General features: G+C 52.0%; 13 protein-coding genes across 13 annotated transcripts; 6 read left to right on the forward strand and 7 right to left on the reverse strand.

The window, feature by feature from the left end:
* Window positions 1-1,083: 1,083 nt before the first annotated feature.
* On the forward strand, window positions 1,084-3,390 carry PSV08DRAFT_203915 (YL1 nuclear protein-domain-containing protein; the record flags this gene model as incomplete). The annotated part of the gene is made up of 1 exon (XM_014223245.2): window positions 1,084-3,390. The coding sequence occupies one exon, from the start codon at window positions 1,084-1,086 to the stop codon at window positions 3,265-3,267; it is 2,184 nt and encodes a 727-aa protein (XP_014078720.1). The 3' UTR covers window positions 3,268-3,390.
* Window positions 3,348-3,580, reverse strand: PSV08DRAFT_304228 (uncharacterized protein; the record flags this gene model as incomplete). Its single annotated transcript, XM_066092636.1, has 1 exon — window positions 3,348-3,580. A coding segment is annotated over exon 1 (200 nt), but the record flags the coding sequence as incomplete, so codon positions are not given.
* Window positions 3,581-3,772: 192 nt separating this feature from the next.
* PSV08DRAFT_352267 (40S ribosomal protein eS24) lies at window positions 3,773-4,413 on the reverse strand (the record flags this gene model as incomplete). The annotated part of the gene is made up of 3 exons (XM_014223246.2): window positions 3,773-3,852; window positions 3,992-4,239; window positions 4,337-4,413. The coding sequence occupies 3 exons, from the start codon at window positions 4,411-4,413 to the stop codon at window positions 3,773-3,775; spliced, it is 405 nt and encodes a 134-aa protein (XP_014078721.2).
* Window positions 4,414-4,780: 367 nt separating this feature from the next.
* On the forward strand, window positions 4,781-6,406 carry PSV08DRAFT_224647 (putative methyltransferase-domain-containing protein; the record flags this gene model as incomplete). The annotated part of the gene is made up of 4 exons (XM_066092192.1): window positions 4,781-5,104; window positions 5,164-5,709; window positions 5,763-5,898; window positions 5,975-6,406. The coding sequence occupies 4 exons, from the start codon at window positions 4,781-4,783 to the stop codon at window positions 6,118-6,120; spliced, it is 1,152 nt and encodes a 383-aa protein (XP_065949028.1). The 3' UTR covers window positions 6,121-6,406.
* A 1,397-nt stretch (window positions 6,407-7,803) lies between these two features.
* Window positions 7,804-9,231, forward strand: PSV08DRAFT_402442 (life-span regulatory factor-domain-containing protein; the record flags this gene model as incomplete). Its single annotated transcript, XM_014223249.2, has 3 exons — window positions 7,804-8,006; window positions 8,079-8,138; window positions 8,209-9,231. The coding sequence occupies 3 exons, from the start codon at window positions 7,804-7,806 to the stop codon at window positions 8,855-8,857; spliced, it is 912 nt and encodes a 303-aa protein (XP_014078724.1). The 3' UTR covers window positions 8,858-9,231.
* Window positions 9,232-10,935: 1,704 nt separating this feature from the next.
* PSV08DRAFT_304270 (Cerato-platanin) lies at window positions 10,936-11,606 on the reverse strand. The gene is made up of 2 exons (XM_014223250.2): window positions 11,529-11,606; window positions 10,936-11,477 (listed from the first exon to the last, which is right to left on the reverse strand). The coding sequence occupies exons 1-2, from the start codon at window positions 11,593-11,595 to the stop codon at window positions 11,128-11,130; spliced, it is 417 nt and encodes a 138-aa protein (XP_014078725.1). The 5' UTR covers window positions 11,596-11,606; the 3' UTR covers window positions 10,936-11,127.
* A 1,815-nt stretch (window positions 11,607-13,421) lies between these two features.
* On the forward strand, window positions 13,422-14,425 carry PSV08DRAFT_304284 (Cupredoxin). Its single transcript, XM_014223252.2, has 2 exons — window positions 13,422-13,897; window positions 13,952-14,425. Exons 1-2 carry the CDS (start codon window positions 13,527-13,529, stop codon window positions 14,223-14,225), a joined length of 645 nt encoding a protein of 214 aa, XP_014078727.1. The 5' UTR covers window positions 13,422-13,526; the 3' UTR covers window positions 14,226-14,425.
* Window positions 14,426-16,121: 1,696 nt separating this feature from the next.
* Window positions 16,122-17,274, forward strand: PSV08DRAFT_304287 (uncharacterized protein). The gene is made up of 3 exons (XM_014223253.1): window positions 16,122-16,745; window positions 16,815-16,916; window positions 16,971-17,274. The coding sequence occupies exons 1-3, from the start codon at window positions 16,386-16,388 to the stop codon at window positions 17,124-17,126; spliced, it is 618 nt and encodes a 205-aa protein (XP_014078728.1). The 5' UTR covers window positions 16,122-16,385; the 3' UTR covers window positions 17,127-17,274.
* On the reverse strand, window positions 16,971-18,182 carry PSV08DRAFT_410229 (uncharacterized protein). Its single transcript, XM_014223254.2, has one exon. It carries the CDS (start codon window positions 18,064-18,066, stop codon window positions 17,203-17,205), a length of 864 nt encoding a protein of 287 aa, XP_014078729.1. The 5' UTR covers window positions 18,067-18,182; the 3' UTR covers window positions 16,971-17,202.
* A 64-nt stretch (window positions 18,183-18,246) lies between these two features.
* Window positions 18,247-18,940, reverse strand: PSV08DRAFT_45507 (uncharacterized protein). Its single transcript, XM_014223255.2, has 2 exons — window positions 18,660-18,940; window positions 18,247-18,611 (listed from the first exon to the last, which is right to left on the reverse strand). Exons 1-2 carry the CDS (start codon window positions 18,838-18,840, stop codon window positions 18,427-18,429), a joined length of 366 nt encoding a protein of 121 aa, XP_014078730.1. The 5' UTR covers window positions 18,841-18,940; the 3' UTR covers window positions 18,247-18,426.
* A 137-nt stretch (window positions 18,941-19,077) lies between these two features.
* Window positions 19,078-19,585, reverse strand: PSV08DRAFT_45511 (uncharacterized protein). Its single transcript, XM_066093969.1, has 2 exons — window positions 19,336-19,585; window positions 19,078-19,286 (listed from the first exon to the last, which is right to left on the reverse strand). Exons 1-2 carry the CDS (start codon window positions 19,487-19,489, stop codon window positions 19,114-19,116), a joined length of 327 nt encoding a protein of 108 aa, XP_065949029.1. The 5' UTR covers window positions 19,490-19,585; the 3' UTR covers window positions 19,078-19,113.
* A 577-nt stretch (window positions 19,586-20,162) lies between these two features.
* PSV08DRAFT_410230 (t-SNARE) lies at window positions 20,163-21,575 on the reverse strand. Its single transcript, XM_014223256.2, has 3 exons — window positions 21,465-21,575; window positions 20,883-21,412; window positions 20,163-20,829 (listed from the first exon to the last, which is right to left on the reverse strand). The coding sequence occupies exons 1-3, from the start codon at window positions 21,485-21,487 to the stop codon at window positions 20,216-20,218; spliced, it is 1,167 nt and encodes a 388-aa protein (XP_014078731.1). The 5' UTR covers window positions 21,488-21,575; the 3' UTR covers window positions 20,163-20,215.
* A 274-nt stretch (window positions 21,576-21,849) lies between these two features.
* Window positions 21,850-22,990, forward strand: PSV08DRAFT_304318 (calmodulin). The gene is made up of 6 exons (XM_014223257.2): window positions 21,850-21,909; window positions 22,022-22,078; window positions 22,177-22,192; window positions 22,294-22,419; window positions 22,474-22,686; window positions 22,739-22,990. Exons 1-6 carry the CDS (start codon window positions 21,907-21,909, stop codon window positions 22,771-22,773), a joined length of 450 nt encoding a protein of 149 aa, XP_014078732.1. The 5' UTR covers window positions 21,850-21,906; the 3' UTR covers window positions 22,774-22,990.
* The last annotated feature ends 759 nt before the right edge of the window (window positions 22,991-23,749 follow it).

Here is a 23,749-nt window from a genome sequence, read left to right on the forward strand (position 1 = left end):
CAGGGGCTGTCACCCTCTGGCGTGGACAAGGCGGGCCTGGATGGCCGCGGGAGAGTGCAGCGTATGCCCGCAGCGTCTGAAACACAGAGGCGCGGCGAGAAAGGCCGTCAGTCGAGTATCTGACGTGGACTCTGGTGTGCCTCTTGGGGCGGCACCCGCTGATTGGCCCCGCCCGGCCAGACGATAATCTTGTGCAGTTGCGGGCCATGAAACTTTGTCAACCACGCCGCGCACTCGCACACTGCTCAGCGCCCTCTGGCCTGCCCTCGATGGCTCCTTGGACCAGCTGCTGCTGCCGCTGCCGCTGCCGGCCCTGCTGGACGAACGGGCGAGCCAAGTACGCTTGAGCGCCCTGGTTGAAGCGCGTGTCAGACTGCCACACGACGGGGCATAATACATACTTAGAGCATTGATTACGACTAGCCCACATGTGCTGCACATAGACAAGCCGGCAGAGAGATGCACTCCCACGAGACTCATGGCCAGTGACACGCTGCGGGCCCTGGGAACTGCTGTTGCCCATCCATCGCATACGCCGTACGTACGCACACACACACACACACACACACACACACACACGCTCGCTGCTGTCGTCCTCGTCGTCGTCCTCGTCGCTACCCGCTGCATCGGTGTTGGCGGCCAGCCCGAATCGCCCATTGCCCATTGCGCCTTGCACATCGCTCATCACCCGTCGCGTCCACTTGCGTGCCGCCCACCCATCATCATCACCACCACCACCAACCGTTGCGCCAACCCTCTCCAACAACGGTCCTTGAAACAAAATGCCCCAGCACGCATAATCGCATTAGCCCAGCCAATGATTCATACTGTCTCATGGAACTATTCTGGAAGCCACGTCGCCCTTCCAAATCCAGCCCATTGTGCCTCAGACCCTAGCCGTGAATGATCACTGCTCGCTTGCACCTTCCCTGCCAACCCTCGTGCCTGCCTTCCAACTCACCACCGATAATGTCTGAGCCCGCGTCCAACATCGCCATGCAACACGCCCCACCACCCTCTCCTGGACGCGACCCGTCTCCACATTCCGACAATGACAGCGACGATGAAGCCCCCGCCGAGCTCATGGTCACGACCCGCGCCCGCCGATCCAATGCCGGCAACCGCATGTCCACCCTGCTCGCGCAATCCGCCGAGGACGAGCAATGGGGTGAGGAATGGGACGAGGCTCCCGACGAGGAGGAGTTCCAAGGCGATCAGATAGATGAGCACGACGACTACAACCTAGACTCATCGTCCTCGGAAGACGAAGATGGCGGCGCCGATGACGATGACGACGCGGGCGAGAAGGAGCTGCGCAGGGCTGAGCGGCAAGAAAGGAACAAGAAGCGCAAAGCCGCAACAAATCCCTTTGCTGCAAGAAGCGCCGCCGCTGCGCACAAGAGAGTCAAGCTTGACGTCCCCCGCACCCAGTCTCCTACGCATGCCCTGCCACGGCCCAAGAAGAAGTCAGAACGCGCGTCATGGCTGCCCACCGAAGAGGATGGTCCCGTCCGAATGTCCAACCGGAAACAGACAGTTGCCAACAAGGACGCCACGCTGGCAAAGCTCAAGGAGAAGGACCGGCGGCGGGACGACACCCTGGCCATGATGAAGGCTGCTGAGGCGCGAAAACTAAAGGCCAAGGAGAAGCCTTTGACGCAAGCTGAGAGGCTCGCCGAGGCCGCCCGCAACGAGCGCATAAACAAGAAGACACTACACAGGTGGGAGGAGGCCGAAGAAGCAAGGGCAGCTGAGAGGCAGGCCAAAATAGATGCCCTAAAGAATCGCCAGATCGACGGGCCCTTTTATCGCTACTACAGCGGGCCGGGCATCTGGGTGGATGATAAGCTCAAGTACACGGGCAAAGACGCGCCAACCCCAGAGCAACTTGAAGAAAAATTCAACAAGGAGATCGAGGCTGCAGAAGCGGTAATCGCTCGACCAGAGTCCGAAGCAGAACAGACAAACCCTCCAACACAACACCCCACGGAACTATCTGAAAACAATGTAGAGGACAGTGAACCGGTGTTTGGCCCTTTGGCCCAAATCCAGTCTCCAATGAGGACATCCCATACGCCCCCTATACCCACGACATTACCAGCGCAGCAAGATACGCTACAGTTGCCGTGGACAGCAGCAGCATCTCAAAGCGGAGATGTTTTTATGGGTTCCCACGGCATGTCAATGGCAAACAATGTCAGATTCGCACCCACTAGTCAAGATTCGTCATTTCTCTTTGGCGTTGACCAATTTGCTCAAAGTCAACAACCCCAGACACTTCCTGGCGATCTCCCGCCAAACCCTTTTACTCAAGCATCTCCATTTCAACAGCAACTACCAGTCCCACGGCCCTCGTTCTCACAAACACCACAGCCCACGCTCAATGATCCTTCAACATCACAAAGCAACGGCAACCCATCAATCGGTCCCGAAGCTGTGCTTGCTCAATTCCACAAGCCCGTCTTGCCGCCTGCGCCACCGCGCCGCAAAACCATCCGCCGAGCCCTCAGAAACCTGCTCATCCTCTCCAATTTCCCCAACCTCGAAGCGCCAGCTCCGACATCTTCACGAGCAAGAACTAGTGCTTCACTTCTCAAGGAAAGGGACAAATCAGCACTGGTACAGTTATACACAGCACTCTTCGATTGGACTCCCGCAGAAGCTGCGAACTACATCCAACAAACGCTCATTGCGCCTCCAAAGCAGCCCAGAAAGAACGCCGCGCACAAGGCCGATGCGGAATTGGCACTCAAGCCAGGCCAAAAGCTGTGTCCCATTACCAACACAATTGCCCGATATCGCGACCCAGAAACAGGCATCGCATACCGGGACGCGCGTGCTTTTGGCGTGCTCCGCGGCGTCGTCGGCGGCGGCTTTGTATGGAGCGGCGATCTGGGCTGCTATGTAGGAGGGCGAGCGAAACCACTGGAGAGTATGGGAGGCAAAGGGTTCCTGGGCATGCCACCGGCTAAAAATGTGCCTCGACGGTTCTGGGAAATGTCGAGCCCCAGGTCGGGAAAGAAGAATATGCCGCCTCCTCCGCCAACGCCAACGCTAGGGAAAACACCGGCTACAGATGCGACCGGGACTGGAGCTGCGAGAGAACAAGGGCAGGCGCAGGTGCAGAGCCCGGACCAAGGACGCACACAGGGACAGCCGACGGGTGAGGCTCAGCAGGGTGCAAGCACAATACCATTGATGGGTACCCAACCACAACAACAGAGTCCAGCCCCGATAAAGACCGAAGCCAGTGGCGCTCCGTCGTAAAAAAAAAAGAACGAGTAGAAAAGGGAAAAGGAAAAAAAGTAGAAAAATCCCTAGTCTGTACTATATAGAGTATGCTCACAGTAGCAACAACATCACAATTATATAATCATCACCTTTTGTACCAACCCTGCCAAAAAAAATGACACATACAAGATGCACAAGAGCAAGTGACACAAAGGAAGGGGAAGGAAAGGGGAGGGGGGAGTTAGGACCAGGTGACGAATCAATTGGAGGATCGTAAAGTCCATGATATGCATTGATGGTTAGCAGACAATTCATCTCAAACGCCATCCGTCTTGTCGTGTCCATCCGCAAGAGTTTTCCAGGCAATGGTAGATAAACATGTGTCCATGCCCGCAGACGCAACTCCGTTCCCACCATGATGAAGAAACCGCAGCAGGCGGAACAGTAGTAGTTCCAGAGAAACCGCCACTCGACCCCCCAACAATGACCTTTGTACTAGTCATCATCATCATCGTCGTCGTCAGCAGCCTACTCCAGCTGCTTATTTCTTCTCCTTCTTCGCGCCACCCTTGGCCTTGGCTGTGCCTCGGAAAGTCTTCATCCTGTTCTTGCGTTGCTTGCCTATTTACCCTAGTCAGTATTCGTGTCCTTTTCATCTCTCCTTTTTCTTCTTCTATCATCTACCCCATGGGCCTTTTTGTTTCATAGAACCATTGCTTGATCCACAAGACCATGGAGGGTATCGGCAAGGGAAACGTACGCTGCTGCCTGCTGGCCTTCTCGACCTTGGTGGCCATGCCGTATCGTACTAGCCTGTAGCGGGGCTCGAACTTCTTCATGGCCTCGGCACTGTCGTAGATGAGAGCGAAGCCGGTGCTCTTGCCACCACCAAAGTGTGTCTTGAAACCGAAGACGGAGACATCTTCCTTCTTGGCCTTGTACAGCTCACCAAGCTTGCCACGGAGCTCGTCCTTGGAAACGTTTGCGCGGTTGGGGTGGAGGACGTCGCTGTACACAATTCCCGTCAGACTTATCAATTCCCTTTTCCACAAGCACCTTGTTTCGGTGTATTGATTGTTTTTTTTTCGGTGTCGTTTGCACTTACACGACCATCTGACGGCGTCCGAGAAGAGGGTTGCGGATGAACTTGCGCGTGCGCAGGGTAACTTGAGAGTCGGCCATGATGGATAATTTCGACCTGCAGCGACGGCTGTTAGACGTCGGTTCACAAATGACGTTAGGACGAGCAGGCTTGCAAGTTGCACGTACTGGACAGAGATCGATCCTGCTGTTTGTCGATTCGCTGTGGTTAGTAGCTGGCGGCGGGATGGAGATGTCGAATTTGCGGTGCGTCGTGTCGGCGGTCGGCGGTGCGCCTGCCTCGCTTAGACTGCCAAGACGCCCCGCTGCAAAATTAGGTAAGCGGTCCAAGGGCAGGAACACGACTGCTGATTGTCACCCATGAGCCTGCAGGTCTTTTACACTTGGCGCTGAAACTAGTTGAACTTTCGAAAAGGCTATTCAGACTATCACCAACGCTACCCCCGCTATGGAAAACCCTGAACAGCTGGCGCAGTTGCGCGTCCTGCAACGCCAGTACTTCCAACTGGTCGAGCCACAACAGCTGAGATGGCCGGACGATGCAACCTTGAAGAGGCCCCTGGTGCAGGCATGGCTGTTCGGCAACTTGTTCGACCCGTCCAAGATTTCCTCGCCACCACCGGCTCGCTACCAGCTTAGGGTTCTGAAGGAACTTGTCGGGAAACTCGAGCGGTCCATGACTGACCCTGAGGAGGATGTATGGTCTCCTATCTCTTCATTGCGGTTCCTGCCTTTGCTGTGTACAGCCATGTACCATAGTAAAAGACATTTCGTGTGCAGGAATCAACCTGTTGCAGCATCCGCTGACTTTGCCTTGGTCCCTTGTTATAGGAAATCTCAGATGATATCATGGAAGCAATGACAACTTTACTGGTGGCCAGCTTACCTTCTGAAACGGATGCCGCTCAGCAGAAAGCTTTTGTGACGTACTCGTTCCCCCAACAGTCGACTGACGACAGCGATTCCGGTGAGCATGCCGTGACGCTATTGGAGGCCCGTTCCGTCATTTCCTCGTCTGGAACGACGGGTCTGCGAACATGGGAAGCCGCTTTACTACTTGGATCTTACCTTGCATCCGAGTCTGGCCACGTGTTCATCAAGCAGAAACGAGCGTTTGAACTTGGTGCGGGGACGGGTATGCTATCCATACTGTGTGCGAAGCACCTGGGTGTGGCTGGTATCGTGGCCACGGATGGCGATGAGGCTGTGGTGGATGCGATCAAGACCAATCTCTTTCTGAACGGACTCGATGTCGATGACGATTCTGGCTGTCAAGTGCGTACAGCAGCACTCAAGTGGGGCTATCCAGTCGACGCAACAACATTTTCAGAAGATTACGGAATGGAGGTTCCAGACGTTGTAATAGGAGCAGACGTGGTAAGCTACCAAGACGGCGGTGTCGCGAAGAAGTGGGTTTGACAGCGCTGCAGACCTATGACAAGTCGGTCATCCCACGCTTGGTTTCGACTTTGAGAGAATTCTTCGACCTGAACCCGGCGCTTCTAGTTTTTATTTCTGCGACCATCCGCAACGAGCAGACGTTCGAGACTTTCTTGAACGCGTGTGGTGGGTCTCCCTGCGTGACATTGTGCGGTCGGGGTTACGACATTAGATGCGGTGTTTGCTGACTTTTGTGGGGTAGAGCGGAACAGGTTCAGTTTCGAACGGGTTGAGTGGCAGCTGGTGCCTGAGCATGTCCAGGAAGGCCCGTTTTATCCAACATCAACGCCGATCCAGATCTGGAGAATTGCAAGAGGCCAGAACACAAATAACCTGTTTGGTGTATGACATGGATTGAGTGGGAAAAAAAGTCTTGCCTGTCACATGCGAGGTGCGTACGAATTGAAGTGCACGTACGGTGCTGATACTGTGGATTATCGGCAGCGGCAAGGTTTCAGGATCGGGAGAGAACAAAAATTTGATGATTCACTTTGTCTGGGACGGCGGGTAGGCGAGTAGTCTGTCGTTGTCGGGCCTTTGCTGCGCGGCCGCTAAGGGAGATAGCTGCTACTATACGCGAGTAGAAAACAAAATGGGACCCGCATCTTTGCTATGCACAGCCAGAGGGCCGGTCAAACGCAACGGGCTGGCAGCGAGTTGTGGGCAAGGTAAGAGGAGGGCGTGTGGCTGCCTAGTCATCCACCGATAGGTGTCGAGGTGCATGGGTGGAGGGGGTGCCGCAAAGCACCGGATTACCCCATTGGGCCGACATGTCCAACATTCGCAATATGGCTTCATTGTGTTGAGCAGGCACGTAATATGGACAGCAGGGTGGAATTGGGCGTGTTGTAGCAGCACCGACAGGCAGGCGCTCGCCGACAGTGGGAGGGTGTGTACGAGTACCCAAGTAAGGGGAGGCGGGGCTACCAGCGGCAGGCCATGGCGGCGCAGCGTGGACGCTGGTGGGCGGTGGTTTGCGTGTGGGTGTGGCTCGGAGCGCCATTTGCTGGACGGGCGTGCAGCGCAGTGCAGGGCAGAGCAGCGTGTGTATGGCTACGGGCGCAGGATTGGCCGCTGCGACGACTCTACGCACACCGGACGCGACGGAGCCTGAGTCTGAGGCAGCGTGGTGGATGCGGGTGGGGGGCTGCAGTTGCAGTTGCAGGCGGGCGGGGAGTCAGCGCCCAGACGGCGGCGGCATTGCGTGCTGGAATGCTATCACGGCAACGGGTCGGTCGTGATGGCTATCACGAATCGTTCCCCACACACCCAAGCAGCCGTATCCCGACGGTGCAACTAGGGCCGTTGTCGTCGTCAATCGCAGCGTTCTAGAACTGGGCGTGGGTTTGCACAGGCCGGCCTCGTAATTACTTATTGACCGCGTCGTCCCCCTCCTGCTCTGGTGGCCGTCGTTATCATTTCTGTTATCAGCCCCCGGGCCCGTTGCTTGTTCCACTGCCGCTGAAAGCCGCTGGCCTCGAGGAAACACTCGGCTCTGTCGCTCTCATCGTCGCCCCAACCCAAAGCCCGCCAGCCCGCCAGCCCACACAGCCCCAGCCCAGCCAGTGTTCCACCCTCCCGTCGGCAGCCCTGTCCGCAGATCGCATCCGGACCGGCGACGACGCCTTCAGTGTAAGTACATACATATACTATCCACGTACACAAGTCATTGCTTCTTTTTTTTCTTGGGGCATGACGCATCTGCCCATTCTTGCCCTCGTCACCTCGCCTACACCACACACACTGCTGCCCTGCTGCCCGATGACGGCGGCTCTGCGCGCCAATTCGTATTAGATAGCAAGTCCTAATATCGTTGTTCCTGGCTAAGTCGATGGCGCAGTGCACAAGGCGATAAGGGGTTCTAAACAAAGCCACGCACGAACCTTCCGTCATATCAGCCAGCTGGGAACTGGGCGGCCGGTGTCACCGCTTCTTTCGCTTGGTCGTCTTCAGCCTGTAAAAATACCGCGCACCGTGCGCGGTTGTCACCTCGCTGCCATTTAGCCCTTTTAAACATCTTCCGCCTCCACCATGGCCACGCATCACGTTCGTCACCTGTCCCATCAATCCAAGAAGTCGCAGCCACCGCACGCACGGCCCTCTCGGCCTCTGTCAAAGCGCGTGCAATCCCACGGGGCCAAGGCTGCTTCCAAAGTCGTTCCCTCCAAAGACGTCGACCTCGCCGTCGACGACGACGACGAAGACTCAATGGCAGTGAGCTTCTTGAACTACTGGTATGTACTCGACTCGCCTCTAGTCCCTTGCTGCTACCCACCCACCCACAACATACTAACTCGCTCATGCAGCACTGTTTGCGAGAAGCAAATTGTTGTTCCAAGCAACACCGTGCTCTACTGCTCAGAAAGGTATGATGATGACACCCTCGTCCTGACAGCCCCATCGCGCACAGACCACTTTGCTAACGTGTATACACAGCTGCAAGAAAAAAGACGCGGAGAAAAGCCTCAACTACTACTACGATCATTACTCGCCGCCAACCACTCCTTTCGCAACCTTTACCTTTGACGACCTTGCCTTCCGTGACATTGTTCCCCAGCGCTCGCCCACTCAGCCCGACTCAAAACGCTCGTCATGTGCCTTCTCCGATGTATCCTCGGATGACAATGCCGATGACCGCTATCAGTCCGACGCATCCAAATACTTGCGCAAGTTTCAATCGGCACCCACTTATGCACCTGATAACATGCGGGCCTACCGACCTCGCTACAACCGCGCATCAACATCACAGTACAGCACTAGCGCTGCCCCTTCGTTGTCACATACTCCGGCTTCTTCAGTAAGCTACTCGCTGCCATATACGCCTGCTACTACGCGACCTCTTCCCCCCAGGACCAAGCCATCCCGCAACGGATCCTATGGAGGAGGAAAGTCAATCGATCTTGTCACACCCGTGACAGCTCCTTCAAGTCCCAAGTCCTACTCGCACAAGTCACCCGCCGTATCCAGGACTTCGGTCAGCACCATTGAAGGCGAGATTGTCTACGCAAAGTCGCCCGTTCCCGAACCCTCGGTTGCCAGCGGTAGTCTTGGTCGACTACTCGCCTCATCACCTCGCCACCTCTAGACAAACAATGTTCAACTCTTTCCCATGTTTCCCTTTTTTTACATGGGCTTTTTTTTTCTTTTTTTTTATAATAGATACCATGACCGTAAGGTTTTTATCTGCTATGCAGGCGTAGCTGTTTGAGATTTATGAAGCACAACAAACTCATGATTCTCTCTCACTCATCAAAAGTTTTATCAGCAATATACCAAGAAATGTTTTTCCATCCTTCGGTTTTTTTTTCATTTTTGCCATAGATACCTATTTTTGTTTGCTACATAGAAAGGGGGAGGAGGGTTAAGTGATGTGATGAACTAGTAGGGAAAGGAAGGGGACCGGTCGAGTAACTTAGATAGTTTGTGACCCAAATACATACACTATATACGTCATCCCAAACATTTGGTGTTCTTTCGCAATCTCTCTCCATCTCTCTTTCTGCTCCCCTTTTTTTTCTTTGCTTGCCTTCGCCACATGTAATGACGTTGGATGACGCGCCCTTCCGCCACCTACATGACCCGAAGACATGGTAGGAGTAAGAAACAAAAGAGGCATCTTCCTTGTCCGTCCCTTCTTTTCTTCCACCTTCTAGATCCAGATCTATGCCCATCTTTGCTTCACTGATATCATGGATTCTCTTTACATCGATCCGACGTTACGATTACTCTAATGTTAACAATCTTCCCGAAGCATGCATCTAAATGGCGCATTGCGTACCAGATTTCCATCTTGTTTTTTTTGTCCTTGCCCTGCCTCTCCCTTTTGATTGCAGCTCATTAGTACGATGCAACTAAGTTGTTAGCTGTAGCACTAATACTTCAGCCTCAATCCCCCGAACGAACCCTTGGGGGTTATCTTGTTCCTTATCTTTCTCTGGGATATTATGCTTTACGTGATTGACCTTGTCGTTCATAGTGCGGTTATGCAGGAATATTGAGATTTTTCGTTTGCAACGACGCGCAAAATACCTCGGGGGGAGGGCGATGATAACGGGTGCAAAGGGGAAATGGAACGCGCTAGTGATGTGTGGTTTACGCTATTCATATAGAAATCAAATCTCATTGAATACATAGTCCAGGACGTACATGGGTTCATGGTAATTCCCATGTCACACAGCGTTGATCCCGATAAGAGTTGGACAATGTCTGGTGAATACAACAAACTTTGCACCTGGGCTAGGCTAGTCTCAGTATATCAAAATGAAATAACTACCAGAGAGAGAGAGACGCTTGATAAGCTAACATATATCAAAATGAAATAACTGCCAGAGAGAGAGAAGCTTGACAAGCTAATATATATTCGCATGTGTGGATGCGGTGCATTATCGTAAAAGGAGTGTACGGACGCGCATCATTACACGTTGGATGGCGTATATGCATATGCATATGCTACGTATCGCTCCGGACAAACGACCCAGGGATCAGGGTAGAAGCATGGGGGAGCGGGGGTGTGATCTGTCATGCAGGTAACTTGTTGTGGGAAATGGATCGGTTTGCTTGTTTGACAAGTTAAGCATTTCTAGGCTCGGGCTTGGTGAAAGCTTCGCAGTGGAGTGATGCTCTCTGTACCAATCGAGATTGAGTGGTCTGGTTTCTTGGGTATGCGTTGTTTCTTGGGTGGGTTGGTTGCTTTTTTGCTACGTCAACGGTGTGATTGCTTTTTTTGTTCTTATCTGTTTTCTTTTTTTGCTGCAGTGGTTTGTTGGCTGTGCACTAGAAAAAAAATTGGGATTCGCCTTGATTTAGCGTCTTTGGTAGTTACACGTGTCTCTGGTTCTTTTTTCTTTTCATTCTTTTCTCCTGTAATGGTTTGGTAGTTGAGTTGATTACACCTGCAATTACCTTCAGAGAACAGAGAGATTCAGCGCCCGTTCTGTTTCTAAAAGCTCTGTGTATTTCTTTTTTTTTTCATTGGCATAATCACATTCTAGATGTGTTGTAGGCTGTTCTTAGGAATTTCTATCTTCCTAGTCACTCTACCGGCTCAGATGCGAAATGTGAAAGATTATCCTGTTACACCTCATCCTCAACTCCAAGACCGAATTGATTGTAGCTCTCATTTTAGTCAGATCATATCACATTGCAACTCGAACCAGTCATTTTGTGAGTAAGTATATTACTATTTCGATTACGTTACTAAGGAGTGTGTATATACAGAAAACGCCATTGTATGCTGTATGAAGCAAGCGCTATGCCAAGTATTTGAAGCCAAATATAAACATTATCGCGTATTCATCGTCGTCAACTCTGTCTCTTCTATTTTTTTTCCGTGTAATGATGCACAACGGTCATGATTTAAAGACCGCAGTTGCTGACAGCGACTTGCTGGTACTGAGCATCGATGCGGCCGAGGGCAGCAGCCTGGCCGTTAGTGAGCTGGTTCATGGCAGCCTGGGCAATGTTGAAACCAGCGCCAGTGTGGTCGATAGCAAGGACGTAGATGGTCTTGCCGTTGTAGGTGAGACCGTAGCAGGTACCGCACTGAGGGCTGTTCCAGCCAGCAATGCCTTGGTAACCACCGATGAGAGGGAAGCGAGGAAGGCTGCCCTGGGTGGGGAAGCGAGAAGCCAGACCGTTGGATCCGTCAGAGCAGGAGACAACGTCCATGGAGCGGCTGGCGTCATCATAACCGGGGTCGTAGCTGACTGTGAGGAGTTAGTATTCAATCTTTGGTTGGGCTTTGTAAGAGTACTGACCAGTGATACCAGAAGCCATGCTGGAGAAGCCGAGAACGGCAGCGGAGACGGCAGTGAAGAACTTCATGGTGAAGGTTTTGGGTGGGTTTGGTGATTAGATTAAGGTGGAGAGTTGAGGCGTAGAGTTGAAGAGTGGTTATTAGAGGATGTTGTGATGGAAGCTGAGTGCTGGTGATGATGATTTGGACGAGTGACTTGTATGTGCTTTATAGCAATTGACATGACGATGCCTCCACTCTACTACTGTAGCTTTCCGCTCCTCCCCGTTATATGACTAGTGGATTCTCGTTACATTGATGGTTGGGCACGGGCGGCGCAGGGCGGAATGCGAGCAAGCTGCCAGGTCTAGCCTACCCTTTCCACTATACTAACCGCAACAGTACGACCATCTGACCAAGAGGTGGCGGGATTTCTAGAGAAAATAGATGAATGAGATCATAGCGTACAATGGACACGAGAGGTGCTGCGGAGAAAGATGGTATTTTTGGATAACCGGTAGCGGGAAGGGCTTGCGCTAGCTGAGATAAGCAGGACAAGCGAGCTAGACAGCCAAAGTTATCGGATGCATGTGCTGTGTCTTGCCGCAACAGGCATCCATTGCCAGCGATCAATAAAATGATCCTGCACCCCACCTGCGCTCGTGGCGCATTCACGACTGCCTCCCAGATGCGATCCAGTGCCATCTCTCAAAAGGGGGTCTCTTCGGCTCTTCACAAGCGGCGGGGGACAACTGTAAGCCAGAATACGGGGACAAATACTACTGTATGTCATGGCTCTACGACTAATGCTTACTAGCGATGGTAACGTTGTACTGCCGTGTGGTGAGAAACGTCGTTGAAGACTGTTGTTGGGTGAACTGACTTGCCAAGCCTACTATAGCTGCTGGCAACGGCACCCTTGGAAGACGGTCTCCATCCTCACCGCCGAAAGCGAACTAGCTAATTAAGTAACCCTCTGAATCGCACGGATGGGCGCACGCCCTGTGTGCAGTCTCGTTGTCAGAAGTCGGTGGAAGATTCTCCTCTTCGTGATGGTGGATCCTTGTACATATAGTACGGCTTTCTCGTATTGCCCTCTCAGTGCCCTCGGTTTCCGTATGGGTGCAGTCCAGCAAGAACCCCGACTTGTGACCTTGTTCTGCTACCAACAAACAACGCAGGCCTGTGGTCCGACAACACGTGTAGTCTTAGCATTCGACATGTTCGGCCGATGTCAGGTGTTGTTGTGTGTAGTAGCAGCCCGGACGAGAAGTCCTGCGTTCTGTCGCATGTTCCGCAAATCCCGCGGACTTCGTACGCATGGCGCAACGACTGTCAGTTATCGCTTGGGACGGCCTGGCAGTTAAGTAGCTACGCATGTAGTGGCATATGCGCCCTGGACACGGCAACGCTTAACATGAGCTGTTGTCATGCCCGTCGAATTGCATGTCATCCAGGTGGCAGCCGTTTGTGTGTCCGTGCGCAGGTATCCAAAACATCTTCTGTTCCATCATGGTTCACGGCCAGGTTTCATCCCTTGGTCAGAAACATGACTGCCGCGAAAAGCAGCGCTTACGCCTCTCTACTTGCGGTACTTACGGCCCTCAAACTGCCACAGCCACACGGCCACGCGCCCAAAGGGCATTCAGAGCGGCAAGTGGCTGAATTGAAGCGCCGAGGGGGCCAGGAGCCACGCCCTGTGCCCACCCCTATGTTTCCCCGGAATTGTGTTTAGGTGGCTAAGGCGCTAAGAAAAGGATGCCTTTGTGACGCCTGGGGTTTCGAAGCCTTCATGCCCTTGACTGCGCAGGCCGGCCTTTCCGCTTCGTGGGTAGCCGCTGTTTCCACCTCCATGCTATATAACCTTCGCAAATGTGCTCCTCTCTTGACTTCTCTTGGTAGGCAGGTCCACGTTCTTCACTTCTCAGTACCGATTACATTCCATCTCATATCCCACCCTTCTCACGCATTATCTTAATCACCAAAACGAGCTAGTCTCTTTTCATCTCAACCAATCATAATGCATTTCTCCGCCATCTTCACTGCTTCCGCCATGGCTGGCGCCGCTCTCGCCGCCGAGCACACCGTTGCCGTTAGTGACAAGGCTGGCGACCTCGTCTTCAAGCCCGACAGCATCATGGCTGCTGAGGGCGACACTGTCACCTTCAAGTTCTGGCCCAAGAACCACTCTGTCGCCCAGGCCACCTTTGCCAACCCCTGCCAGCCTATGAGCAACGGCTTCTGGTCCGGATTCATGCCTACTTCCGATACCGAGAAGGTTGCTGCGACCACTTTCACATACGAGGTTACCAACGCTTCGGCCCCCATCTGGTTCTACTGCAGCCAGGGCATGCACTGCCAAAACGGCATGGTCGGTGTCATCAACCCTCCGTAAGTCACAACTGTCATTTGTTTCACAAGTTTCCCCTTACTAACATTGTTTAGTCAATCTGGTGACAAGACAATCGAGGCTTTCAAGACCGCTGCAAAGGCTGCCACCGACAACGTCTCGCCCTCATCTACCGCTGGCACTGGCGGCAAGCTGACCGAGAGCGACAACAGCACATCAACTGAAACATCTGGCTCGTCTTCTTCCTCCTCGGCCTCGTCCTCGTCCTCGTCCGCATCCCCACCACAATCAACCGGTGCTGCCTCTCACGTTGCTGGCAGTGCCCTGTTCGCTGGTCTGGCTGGTGCCTTTACATTCTTCATGCTCTAAGCGACCGATACAAGAGTGCAAAGCATATTTGATACCCTCATCAGCATATCATAGAACAGCATGCGTCTTGGGTGTGGCCGGTAATACGCATCATGACAATCAAAAGCCACTGGTGGCTAGGAGTGAAGAGATGAAGAACGAGAATGGGATTATTTCTTGGTAGTAATTATCTGAGTTTTGAATGAACAAATGTATACTCCATCTAAACATGCTTTCCAAATCTTGTGCCGTGACAATTCGACCGTTGACATTTGAGTGTCCGAACTCGACAGTCATTCCTCTAGAATGAGAAGGCGGCGGATAATCTACAAACTAAAGGTTCTGTTAGCAACAGTACAGAAACTCTGTCAAGACAACGCGTATATATATGCGAAGCGGATCAGACATCCAAGGAAGGTATTCGCGCTCATTGACCATCTAAAGTAGGTTCAATTGATGGCTAGCGTGGAAACTGCGAATGTGGAATGGTTTTCATCATGGTGTAGGGGCGGGGAGTCGGAAGAAAAAGTAGTGAAACTTACGAAAGCAGCTACAAAGCGTGAAGGTGCCGGTACTGGCTAACCAGTGTTGAGACGCGAAAGGCGACATGCAGTCTGTTAGGAGAAGATGAAGAAGAGCTGATCTTGTATCGAGCTGGACGAAGCTAAAAACTTTAAAGTGGGCCCGGCACCATGTTTTGCCGGACCCACTTATTCCCTCTTGGCGATCGGATGGAAGCAATCAAACCGATGGCTACTAAACATCTCGTTTTGAGGCTTAATAATTTGTTCATATCATTGTCTTTGCTATACAAGAATTGGACAAGGCTTGTTAAGGTCTACAACATAAGTGAATCATGTGGAAGCTAAAGCTCTTGTTCGCCTCCCATTGCACTTGGCAATAGCATCGAGAAGTTTTCCAAACAGGTACAGATCAGATTGTTGCATTTGCTGAAATGAAGTCGTAGGATTCATGGGAAAAAAAAAACCAAAAAGCTTGGTACTTCCTATATCACGCTTCGGTGGAAGAGATTCCGGTCCGATGACAAGGATACAATACTTCTACTATCCTAGGCTAAGCTATGGGCATAGTCTCATCGTGATGTTGCGTTGAGGACTGCATTCGGTCTTCAAGGCTAATCCTAGTAGAGCATAATGATCTGTCTTTTTATAGTCCGATAGTCGCTAAGGCGAGCACTCACCATGTTCTTATGGACATGCCAAGTTGTTGTTACACATTAGATTGGCGTCCATGCCTTACTAGTATGTTTATGCTTTTAATCATAATTGGCTACTAATTTTCAATTGGTTCCGGTCAAACAGCGACTATTAGATACTCATTGAGTACATGAACTTCTGCACTCTCTAGTCTGGCGCCAGGCTTGCATAAGCGACCTGAGCTCTCAGTGCGCGCAAACTAGAGTTTCACACTAGAGGATAGCAGATGTACGAGCGCGTTGGCGACTGAGAAAGTGACATTCGCGTCCGGTGTGCAACGGCTCGTCGGGAAGGTTCACGAGAGGGATTTATGCAGGCCTCATACTATAAGACCACAGCCAGTACATCTCTCTGTGACCGTAATCTGTTCAACAGCAGACAGTTTCCTATCAAGTGCGACAAGAAAACTGCTCAAATTACAACATGCTCACAGCTACGTCCAGTGTTGATATCCGGGATGGAGAAGGTCCAGTTGGTGCTGCGAGAACAGAACCGTTTTATGAACCTTGAATTCTACAAAAACATGAAAAGGGAAACTTGAGTACCTTTGTAGGAGTATTGATCTATGTCTGCAGGTATGTTGGTGAAGTAACGAAGTTGGTACACTGCAGCTGGTGAGGCCGAGTCAGTTGCGATCCGTCTCAAAGCTTCGTCTGATTCGGCCGCAGATGAACCGAAGTGACGCGCAATAAGCAACACCAAGAAATGTGGAGTCGAGCGCGACGGCGCATCCAACTCAGACGGTAATCCGTCACCCGAATCCCAACAATCTCTTCCATTCCAAACAACTTTCTTTGGCTCGAATAGTCCTGAAACCTTTGTCTAAAAATCTGCCTACTTCGGTGTCTGCCCAGCGCTGTTGATCGCAACAGCTCGTGCTTGTCAGCCCGTGACTTTCGTTTTGCTATCTTACCCACGTTCTGCTACCTCTCCCGGCGTTCGAACCGACCTGCCCTTCGCCATCATGAAGCTCCCTCCGATTGCCACGGCCTGTCTCTCCGCGCTCGTAATAGACTCTTGCAGCAACATCATTGCGCAACGCCTCAAAGCATGGAACGAATCCAAGCCCTTCGTCTTCGACCGTGTCCTCTTCACACAATTCGCCATCATGGTCGTCCTTACTGCGCCGGTAAACTATCATTGGCAGAACTGGCTTGAACGTGCGTTCCCCGGGTGGAAGACGGTAAAACAGACAAGGACAGTGGGAGATGGCGAGGAGGAAAAGGGCATCATGCTCAAGGAGGATGGCGATGGTCGCGGTATCATCGAAGAGGAGGTTAGAGTGAGGAATTGGTGGAATATCTTTAGAAAATGGTTTACCGATGTAGGTGGTCACCAATGACTCGTCGTAGCGTCATCGCTATACGAATGGCTCAGTGCTAACGAGATGCAGTGTATCACCATGGGCGCGTTGCTGAACCAGTCAATGTTCCTTGTCTTGATTGGAATCATGAAGCGTAAAACAGTAGCATTGATTGCTCAGGACTTTAGAAATGCAAGTTTTATCAACATACGAGCCCACTGCTGTAGATTACTAACTGCTCATCAGGAGTTATTCGGCCTCATCTTCGATTCGTACAAAGTCTGGCCAATTGCCAATTTCTTCAGCACCACATTTATCCCCGTTGAGCGCCGCATCGTCTTCCTGAGTTTCTGTGGTCTACTGTGGAACATCTACCTATCACTGGTAGCGGCGCGGCTCTAGATATTCTTCAATCCGAATACGTCTGCTGCTCTGCAACATGCTACGCCATTGATCTCATGCGCTCATCCGTTGATGGCTACAGATTACATCTAGGCCCCTTCTTCCAAGCCTCCAGCACCGCAGCCCAATACTTATCCTCATCCTCCCGTACATGCCCACAGTGCGCACTCTTCTCAAACTGTACTTTCGTCACATCCCACCCCTTGGACTTTGCAATGTCCGCATGCTCATCTGCCTCTTCAAACCCCACCATCGTATCCGCACGACTGTACAGATACACTCTCGGCACACGATTATCAAACACAGCCTCATCATTCAACTCGCGACAGATGACAATCATCTTGTTCTCCTTGCGCCGAACAAAAACAACCAGCCACGTCAACAGGATCAAAACATGTACCAGCGCGCCGCCAAACCACCGCCAGAACAGCGTCTTGGGCAGCGATGCGGCAATGGCAGCGTGGCTCTTCATCCATGGGCCTTTGGTCGGACTCGAGTCAAGAATCTGCGCGCGCATAGGCATCTTTGTGCCGAATCGCTTGTTCCACGCTTTGGCAAATTCATTGACTTGGTTCCCGCCGCCGTTGGAGAAGCTGTGCACGAGGACTTGACCGCCGTTGTCGGTGTGTGCAGCTACAACGTCCAGGGCGGGCTTGAGCAGAGGTCCATAGGCCGTGGAACGGCGGAAAATATCGAGCGTGTAGCATCGGACTAAGAGGATGCGGGATGTGGGGAAGAGTTTTTGGTATGTTATTGTGTATTTGGCAATGTGCTTTGCGGCTGCGGCGTTCCAGGCGAAGAGAAGTATGAGCGGGGTTTCTGAGGGTGACTTGGAGAGGTAGGATGGCGAGGTCCAGATGTAGATGTTGTGACCGATCTTTTCAAATTCGGAGAGAGGTTTGCGTGGCTCTGAGGGGGTTGGGGGTGTTGGAGTTGCCATGGCTGTGGATATCTAGTCTTGGTTGTATTGGTAGTGTTGGATGGACGATATGAAAAGTCACGTGTAAAGTTTGGACTAGTCTATTGAGGATTCGATGTTCTTTTGCGTATCTCGTATATTTGTAATGTGTTCCTAGCAGGTTTAAGAAGGATGCCTGGAGGCCTTTGTCTCGGTGTCTCGCTATCTTGGCGTGAAGGATCCCAGGCCGAGGTTACGGTACGTACTATACTAGTAGCAACACCATTGGCCCATCTACCTTGCTGCTCGCATTTCATACTGTATGAGTCCTCTCACGTGCCCCAAATCGACCTCCTGATTGTTTGTTGCTCAACTCCAACAACCGCTCACAGCGACTGCTTTTTAGGCAGCAGTGTGATTTCTACCCATGAACCAAGTGAGCCCAGAGCTGACTACCGCACCTGCCTGTGCAGCCCCAGCAGCGAGACCAGCGCCATACCCTCCCATGGCAGCACTCTGTGCCAGAGCGTACACGCCGCCTGCCGGGACGTAACCGAAGTAGCTCATTGTAGATGCGGCAAGCGAACCTGTTGTCTATTAGAATAGAGCATTTGTACGAGTTCGGGCCGACATACCACCGGCAGGTCCTAGAGCAGTCAAACCAAACGCAGCAAAGATGGGTGCAGTGGCAGCAGCAGGCGCAAGAAAAACAACGCCGTTGACAGTATAGAGAGCTGCTTGGCCTGGGTGTGCTGCTACCCAATCGATGAGAGGCTGCGCTGTAGCCGCAACAGACGCGACTGTCACGTTCACCATGACGGACCTGGATATCGGAAATTGTTTCAAGTGGTGGAGGGTAAGAGTTGCGTTGATAGCTCCAACCAAGAACTTGTAGAATGAGAGTTCTTATCTATCAAGATAGTATTCACCACAAGGCTGAGGCTAACCTTTTAGCCCTGGTGAGGGGTGAATGAGTGGCGCTGCATTTGGTTGGCTGCAAACATGACGCCACATCTGTTCAGCCTTGCCAACGCAAAGACGATTCTAGCATATGCATACCCCGTTTCTCTAGCATACATGTCCTTGTGCTCAGCGACGGCCTCTACGCCACACTGCTACTGATAAGATGATGGCTCCAGCTCGCACTGCAGTATCAACACTATTTACACCCTTGCCACCCATGGCTCCACTTTGAAGCGTGGAGTATATGTTCTGCGTGGATGAGGTATCTTTGATTCGCATCCATGTTGAGGCTGTTGAGTCTGAGCTCTTTTAGTAAGAATGTGGGAGGTCGATACAAGGGTGTTGGACCTTTGCGAGGCCCTCTTTGCTCGAAGCCTAATGCCCGGAAGGTGGGTACAGTAAATACCCTTGGTTCGAGAAAGATGGCGCCATTTAAGGCGTGTAATATCGTTTGGTAAGGATGTGCGCGGGCTAGTTTAAACAGTATGTTGCTTGGTGACATGGTTGTATGTCCCTAAGGAAACGATATGCCAATGAATAGGATTTATTGTCAGTAACAAAAACGACGCCCATTATGGCTCAAAAGCTTGCAGGTGAGAGGAAAAATAGAGAGTAATGAAAGAAGTAACGGATAAAAGTTGAAGATTGGGAGGATGGGCGGCTAGCTCTGAATCCTGATGCGGCACAGCCACATGGGCATACGGTCCTCTGACTACCAGTTATCTGAGCCCCTTTCCTGTATTAAGAAAGGTTTTTTCTTTGCTGCCTCCGCATTTTCCTTTCGTTTACTTATTCATTCTCATACTTTCACAAAAGCTTATGAGTTGTAAGACATTTCGACAAGAAGCCTATTCCTGCGATAGAGAGCGGATACAAAGATTATACAAGCCTATAAACTGGTTTTGCTTGAGGAAGAAAAGAAACAAGTGCTAGAGATACTAAATCTACTTCTGATACAGCTTTCCTTTGCACAGTCATAGAGAAGAGTGAAACTGTCGTACATTTAGCGTAGTCTGCGATACGATAGAGACTGCGCATAGAAAATTTACATTGCCAGTAGTAATTAAAAACCGGGTTCGCATAAGCGTTCAATTGCTCGTGCTCGTATAAACAAGCCTGAGTTGCCAATCAACATCTTGAGTTTGATTAGTATCACATGCAGAAAAGTAAAAAGACAAAGCATGAAGTATTTAGGTATTGTTTACTATAATTATGTAGGAAGTGGCCCTTAGAAGATCAAAGGGTCTTGTATAGGGTCCTGCCACAACCGCCGTTTTCTTCTATGCCAGAATCGATTCGTTTGCATCGTTATTGACTGCCGTCTGGATTTTACTGCCGCCGCTGGCGGGACATCTGGAACTTTGGGAACAGCAGACACTCCATCACCGCCTTTCCTGCTCAACTTGAGCGATAGTAGTATGAATACACCCGCAATGAGAATGGCAAGCAACAACATGATCTTGCGCTTTACACTTCGTCTCTGGTACCCAGAAGCTACTTTGAGCTCCTTGTCTGCTTCTTTGACATCTCTGAACATATTTTCAACATTGTAGTCTATTCGGTCCAGCATACTGCCTTGGTCAATGACCATGGTCTGGAGTTCTTGGAAGATGTTTGCCAGCTCGATAATGCCTTGGGCAATGTCCTCAATCTCGCGCTCCCGCTGAGCTATCAAAGCTTCGTTCGGGTCGTGTCGCATGCGCTGTTGTTTCGTTTGGAGTAGTGTGGATTGAGAGAAGGAACGGTCGGCATCTGATTCTTGTAGCGCAGGGTCATTGTAGGGATTCTGTACCGGCGTGGCAGAGCGGAAGGGCGAAGTGAAGCCTCCGAGGTCGCGGAGTTCTAGGGAGAGACATCAGCACGGCATGTAGCATAGGACAAAGGAACAGTCTCACTCTTCAGATAGGCGGCCTGCTTCTTGCGAAACATGGCGCTCACTTCGCCGACACGCGAGGCAAGCGAGATCTTGAGGTTCCGGGCCATGACCTCTTCACCCTGGTTGATGCTGCCCTGCTGCTTGGCCTCGCGGACCATGGTATCTATGCGCTTGATGGCCTGCTGGCATTTTTGGAAAAGGCGGGTGATGGCCTGGGTGATTTGCTCAATCTCGCGCTCCTCGCGCTTCTTGACATCCTCATCGTCAAAACCGGGAAGCACATGCTTCTGGTGCAGCTGATCGAGCTTGCGCGTCTGCTTTGCTATTTCTGCCAGGTGCTGGGTGACCTCGTCCTGCATGTCCAGCCAGCGCGGCGGCAGTAGATCCATCTCTATAACGGCATCGCCGTCGTCCTCGAAGGCTGGGATGAGACCCTGGCGCTCCTCGGACATGCGCCTGCTGTCGCCAAAACCATTGGAGCCGGGGAGGCCATAGCGCGTCTTCTTCTTCTGGGGGTGGTGCGAGTACGACTGGCGGTACGAGATAAAGCTAGGTGGCTACGTCAGCAGCAAAGCGAGGCAGCGTGGGTTTGGCGACATACAGGTTGGTCCGGTCCCGCCACATGATGGGCTGGCGAGGGTCAACGGGGCTGTGTCATGGTAGAGCTCTAGGCGGGCTATGTATAGCGGGTGTGTAAGTACTTGTTCAGTGTGAACGTATGGACGGGCGTCTGATCTGAGGCGCATGCAATCGTGGCCGTGTGTCTGGGCAGTGGTTGTGCAACGGGGCGCCTTGCCCGAAGCGGCAGCGAGTGGCCCCTTCCCAACAGCGAGGCGGCACTAGGCCGGCTGGCTGACAGTCCAGCTCCACTTCAGCCCATCTTCTCCAGCCGCAAACACGCCTAGAGACCTCCTTCACACCGCACCTGCGCCCTCTGCTATATATCGCCAGTTGGCACCCATCCAGGCACCACCCTAATTGAGTTCCTGACCACCACCACCACCACATCTTCCCTCCTCCACCACCCTACCCCCCTACCAGCCATGGTCTGTAGCCCCGCGCTTCCTCGCTTTCTGCCAAAACATACCCCGCCCTCCCATACACAACTGCGGCCCCCCGCCCACGCCCCCATCGCGCATCGCTGACACGACCCTCTAGGCCGATTCTCTTACTGAGGAGCAAGTCTCCGAGTTCAAGGAGGCATTCTCCCTCTTCGTAAGTCTCTACCCCTCCCCTCGCTGTTGACGCGCGGCTGCCTAGCACCCCGTCCATGGCTCTGTGGACATGTTGCTGACATGTGTTTTCTTGTGTAGGACAAGGATGGCGATGGTCAGTACCCTCTGTGCCCAACTCACGCCCCCATACTCCGCGCCGAAGCCACTACCCCCCCGATACAAACAGGATACAAGGCTGACCATATTGCGCCACAGGTCAAATCACCACCAAGGAGCTCGGCACCGTCATGCGCTCGCTTGGCCAGAACCCCAGCGAGTCTGAGCTTCAGGACATGATCAACGAGGTTGATGCCGACAACAATGGCACCATTGACTTCCCAGGTACGTCAGCCTGCCGACTCTGAGCCCATTACGGCCTCGCTGATGTCATGCCAGAATTCCTCACCATGATGGCCCGCAAGATGAAGGACACCGACTCCGAGGAGGAGATCCGGGAGGCCTTCAAGGTCTTTGACCGCGACAACAACGGCTTCATCTCAGCTGCTGAGCTGCGCCACGTCATGACCTCCATTGGCGAGAAGTTGACTGATGACGAGGTTGACGAGATGATCCGGGAGGCTGATCAGGACGGTGACGGCCGTATCGACTGTAGGTGTTTGGGAATTTAATCTTGGTTACGCACCAGACTGACACGAGACAGACAACGAGTTCGTCCAGCTGATGATGCAGAAATAAGCATTCGAAATAGCGGGGTTTGAACGAATACATGCATCATGACAGTGACACGGCCGAGGGTTGACAGCGATGAGCCAAGGGTCAAATTGGGCTTTTTTCGTGTCTTTGTACGGTGGATCCAGTTGTTAGCAAGGCGAGCTGGTTTGGTTGTGTTGCCAGCATCTCTGAGAGACGGCTCCAATACCTAACCTACTTACTCAATTCATTCTCACGTGCCATTTTTTGTGTTGATTCTGTCTGGAAAAAGTGGGTAGCCTCGCACAGGGCAAGGCTCTGTGTAAAAAAGGTGACTTAGCCACAGTTTGCTGCAGGGCCCTTGAGGCGGTGCAGCAGGTGAGCTTAGACTCTTCTTGGCCATGGTGGGTCGGTCAGGTCAGCTCAGGACAAGACAAGACAAGACAAGACTGAACGGGACTGCACGGGACTGCACGGGGTCCTGAACGGGGAACTCTGACCTGAACTCCCCCCCCCCTTTCCCCCAAAGACCAAGACAAGCCCTGTGCTTTTTTTTATGGTCCCTTCTTCGTATTGGCAACTGGGCTTACTATGGGGCTTAAACGGTTATTGCGATCTTCTCTGTCTCGAAGAGTTGTGATTGCGACTCGCCAGAAAAAAAACCCTTTTTGCACATCACGATGTGAAGTTAAATCATTCAATAAGTTGATTTTGGGTGGGGGGTTCCTTTCTTTGCACATTAGGGGGGGAAGGAGGGGGCGGTTGGCATGACATACTACATACTAAAATGTTGATGATGTCTGAATGGAGTAAGGATGGATGGAAATCTTTCCCCTTGACCTTTCCCTTCCCCCAAAAGACGGCACGTTCCCGCATGTGCTGTTACCACGTACACAAGTATGTACTTGGCTGTGTGTATGTTGCATGGCATGTATAAAAAGTATAGTAGATCAAACTCAATAGATTGGGAGGGTTTTTCTTTTGCGACAAGTTTACCCGGCTTACTTTCTTTGCTTACATA

This window comes from Bipolaris maydis, assembly GCF_028858645.1.
Source record: "Bipolaris maydis strain C4 unplaced genomic scaffold PSV08scaffold_8, whole genome shotgun sequence".
Taxonomy (NCBI): domain Eukaryota; kingdom Fungi; phylum Ascomycota; class Dothideomycetes; order Pleosporales; family Pleosporaceae; genus Bipolaris; species Bipolaris maydis.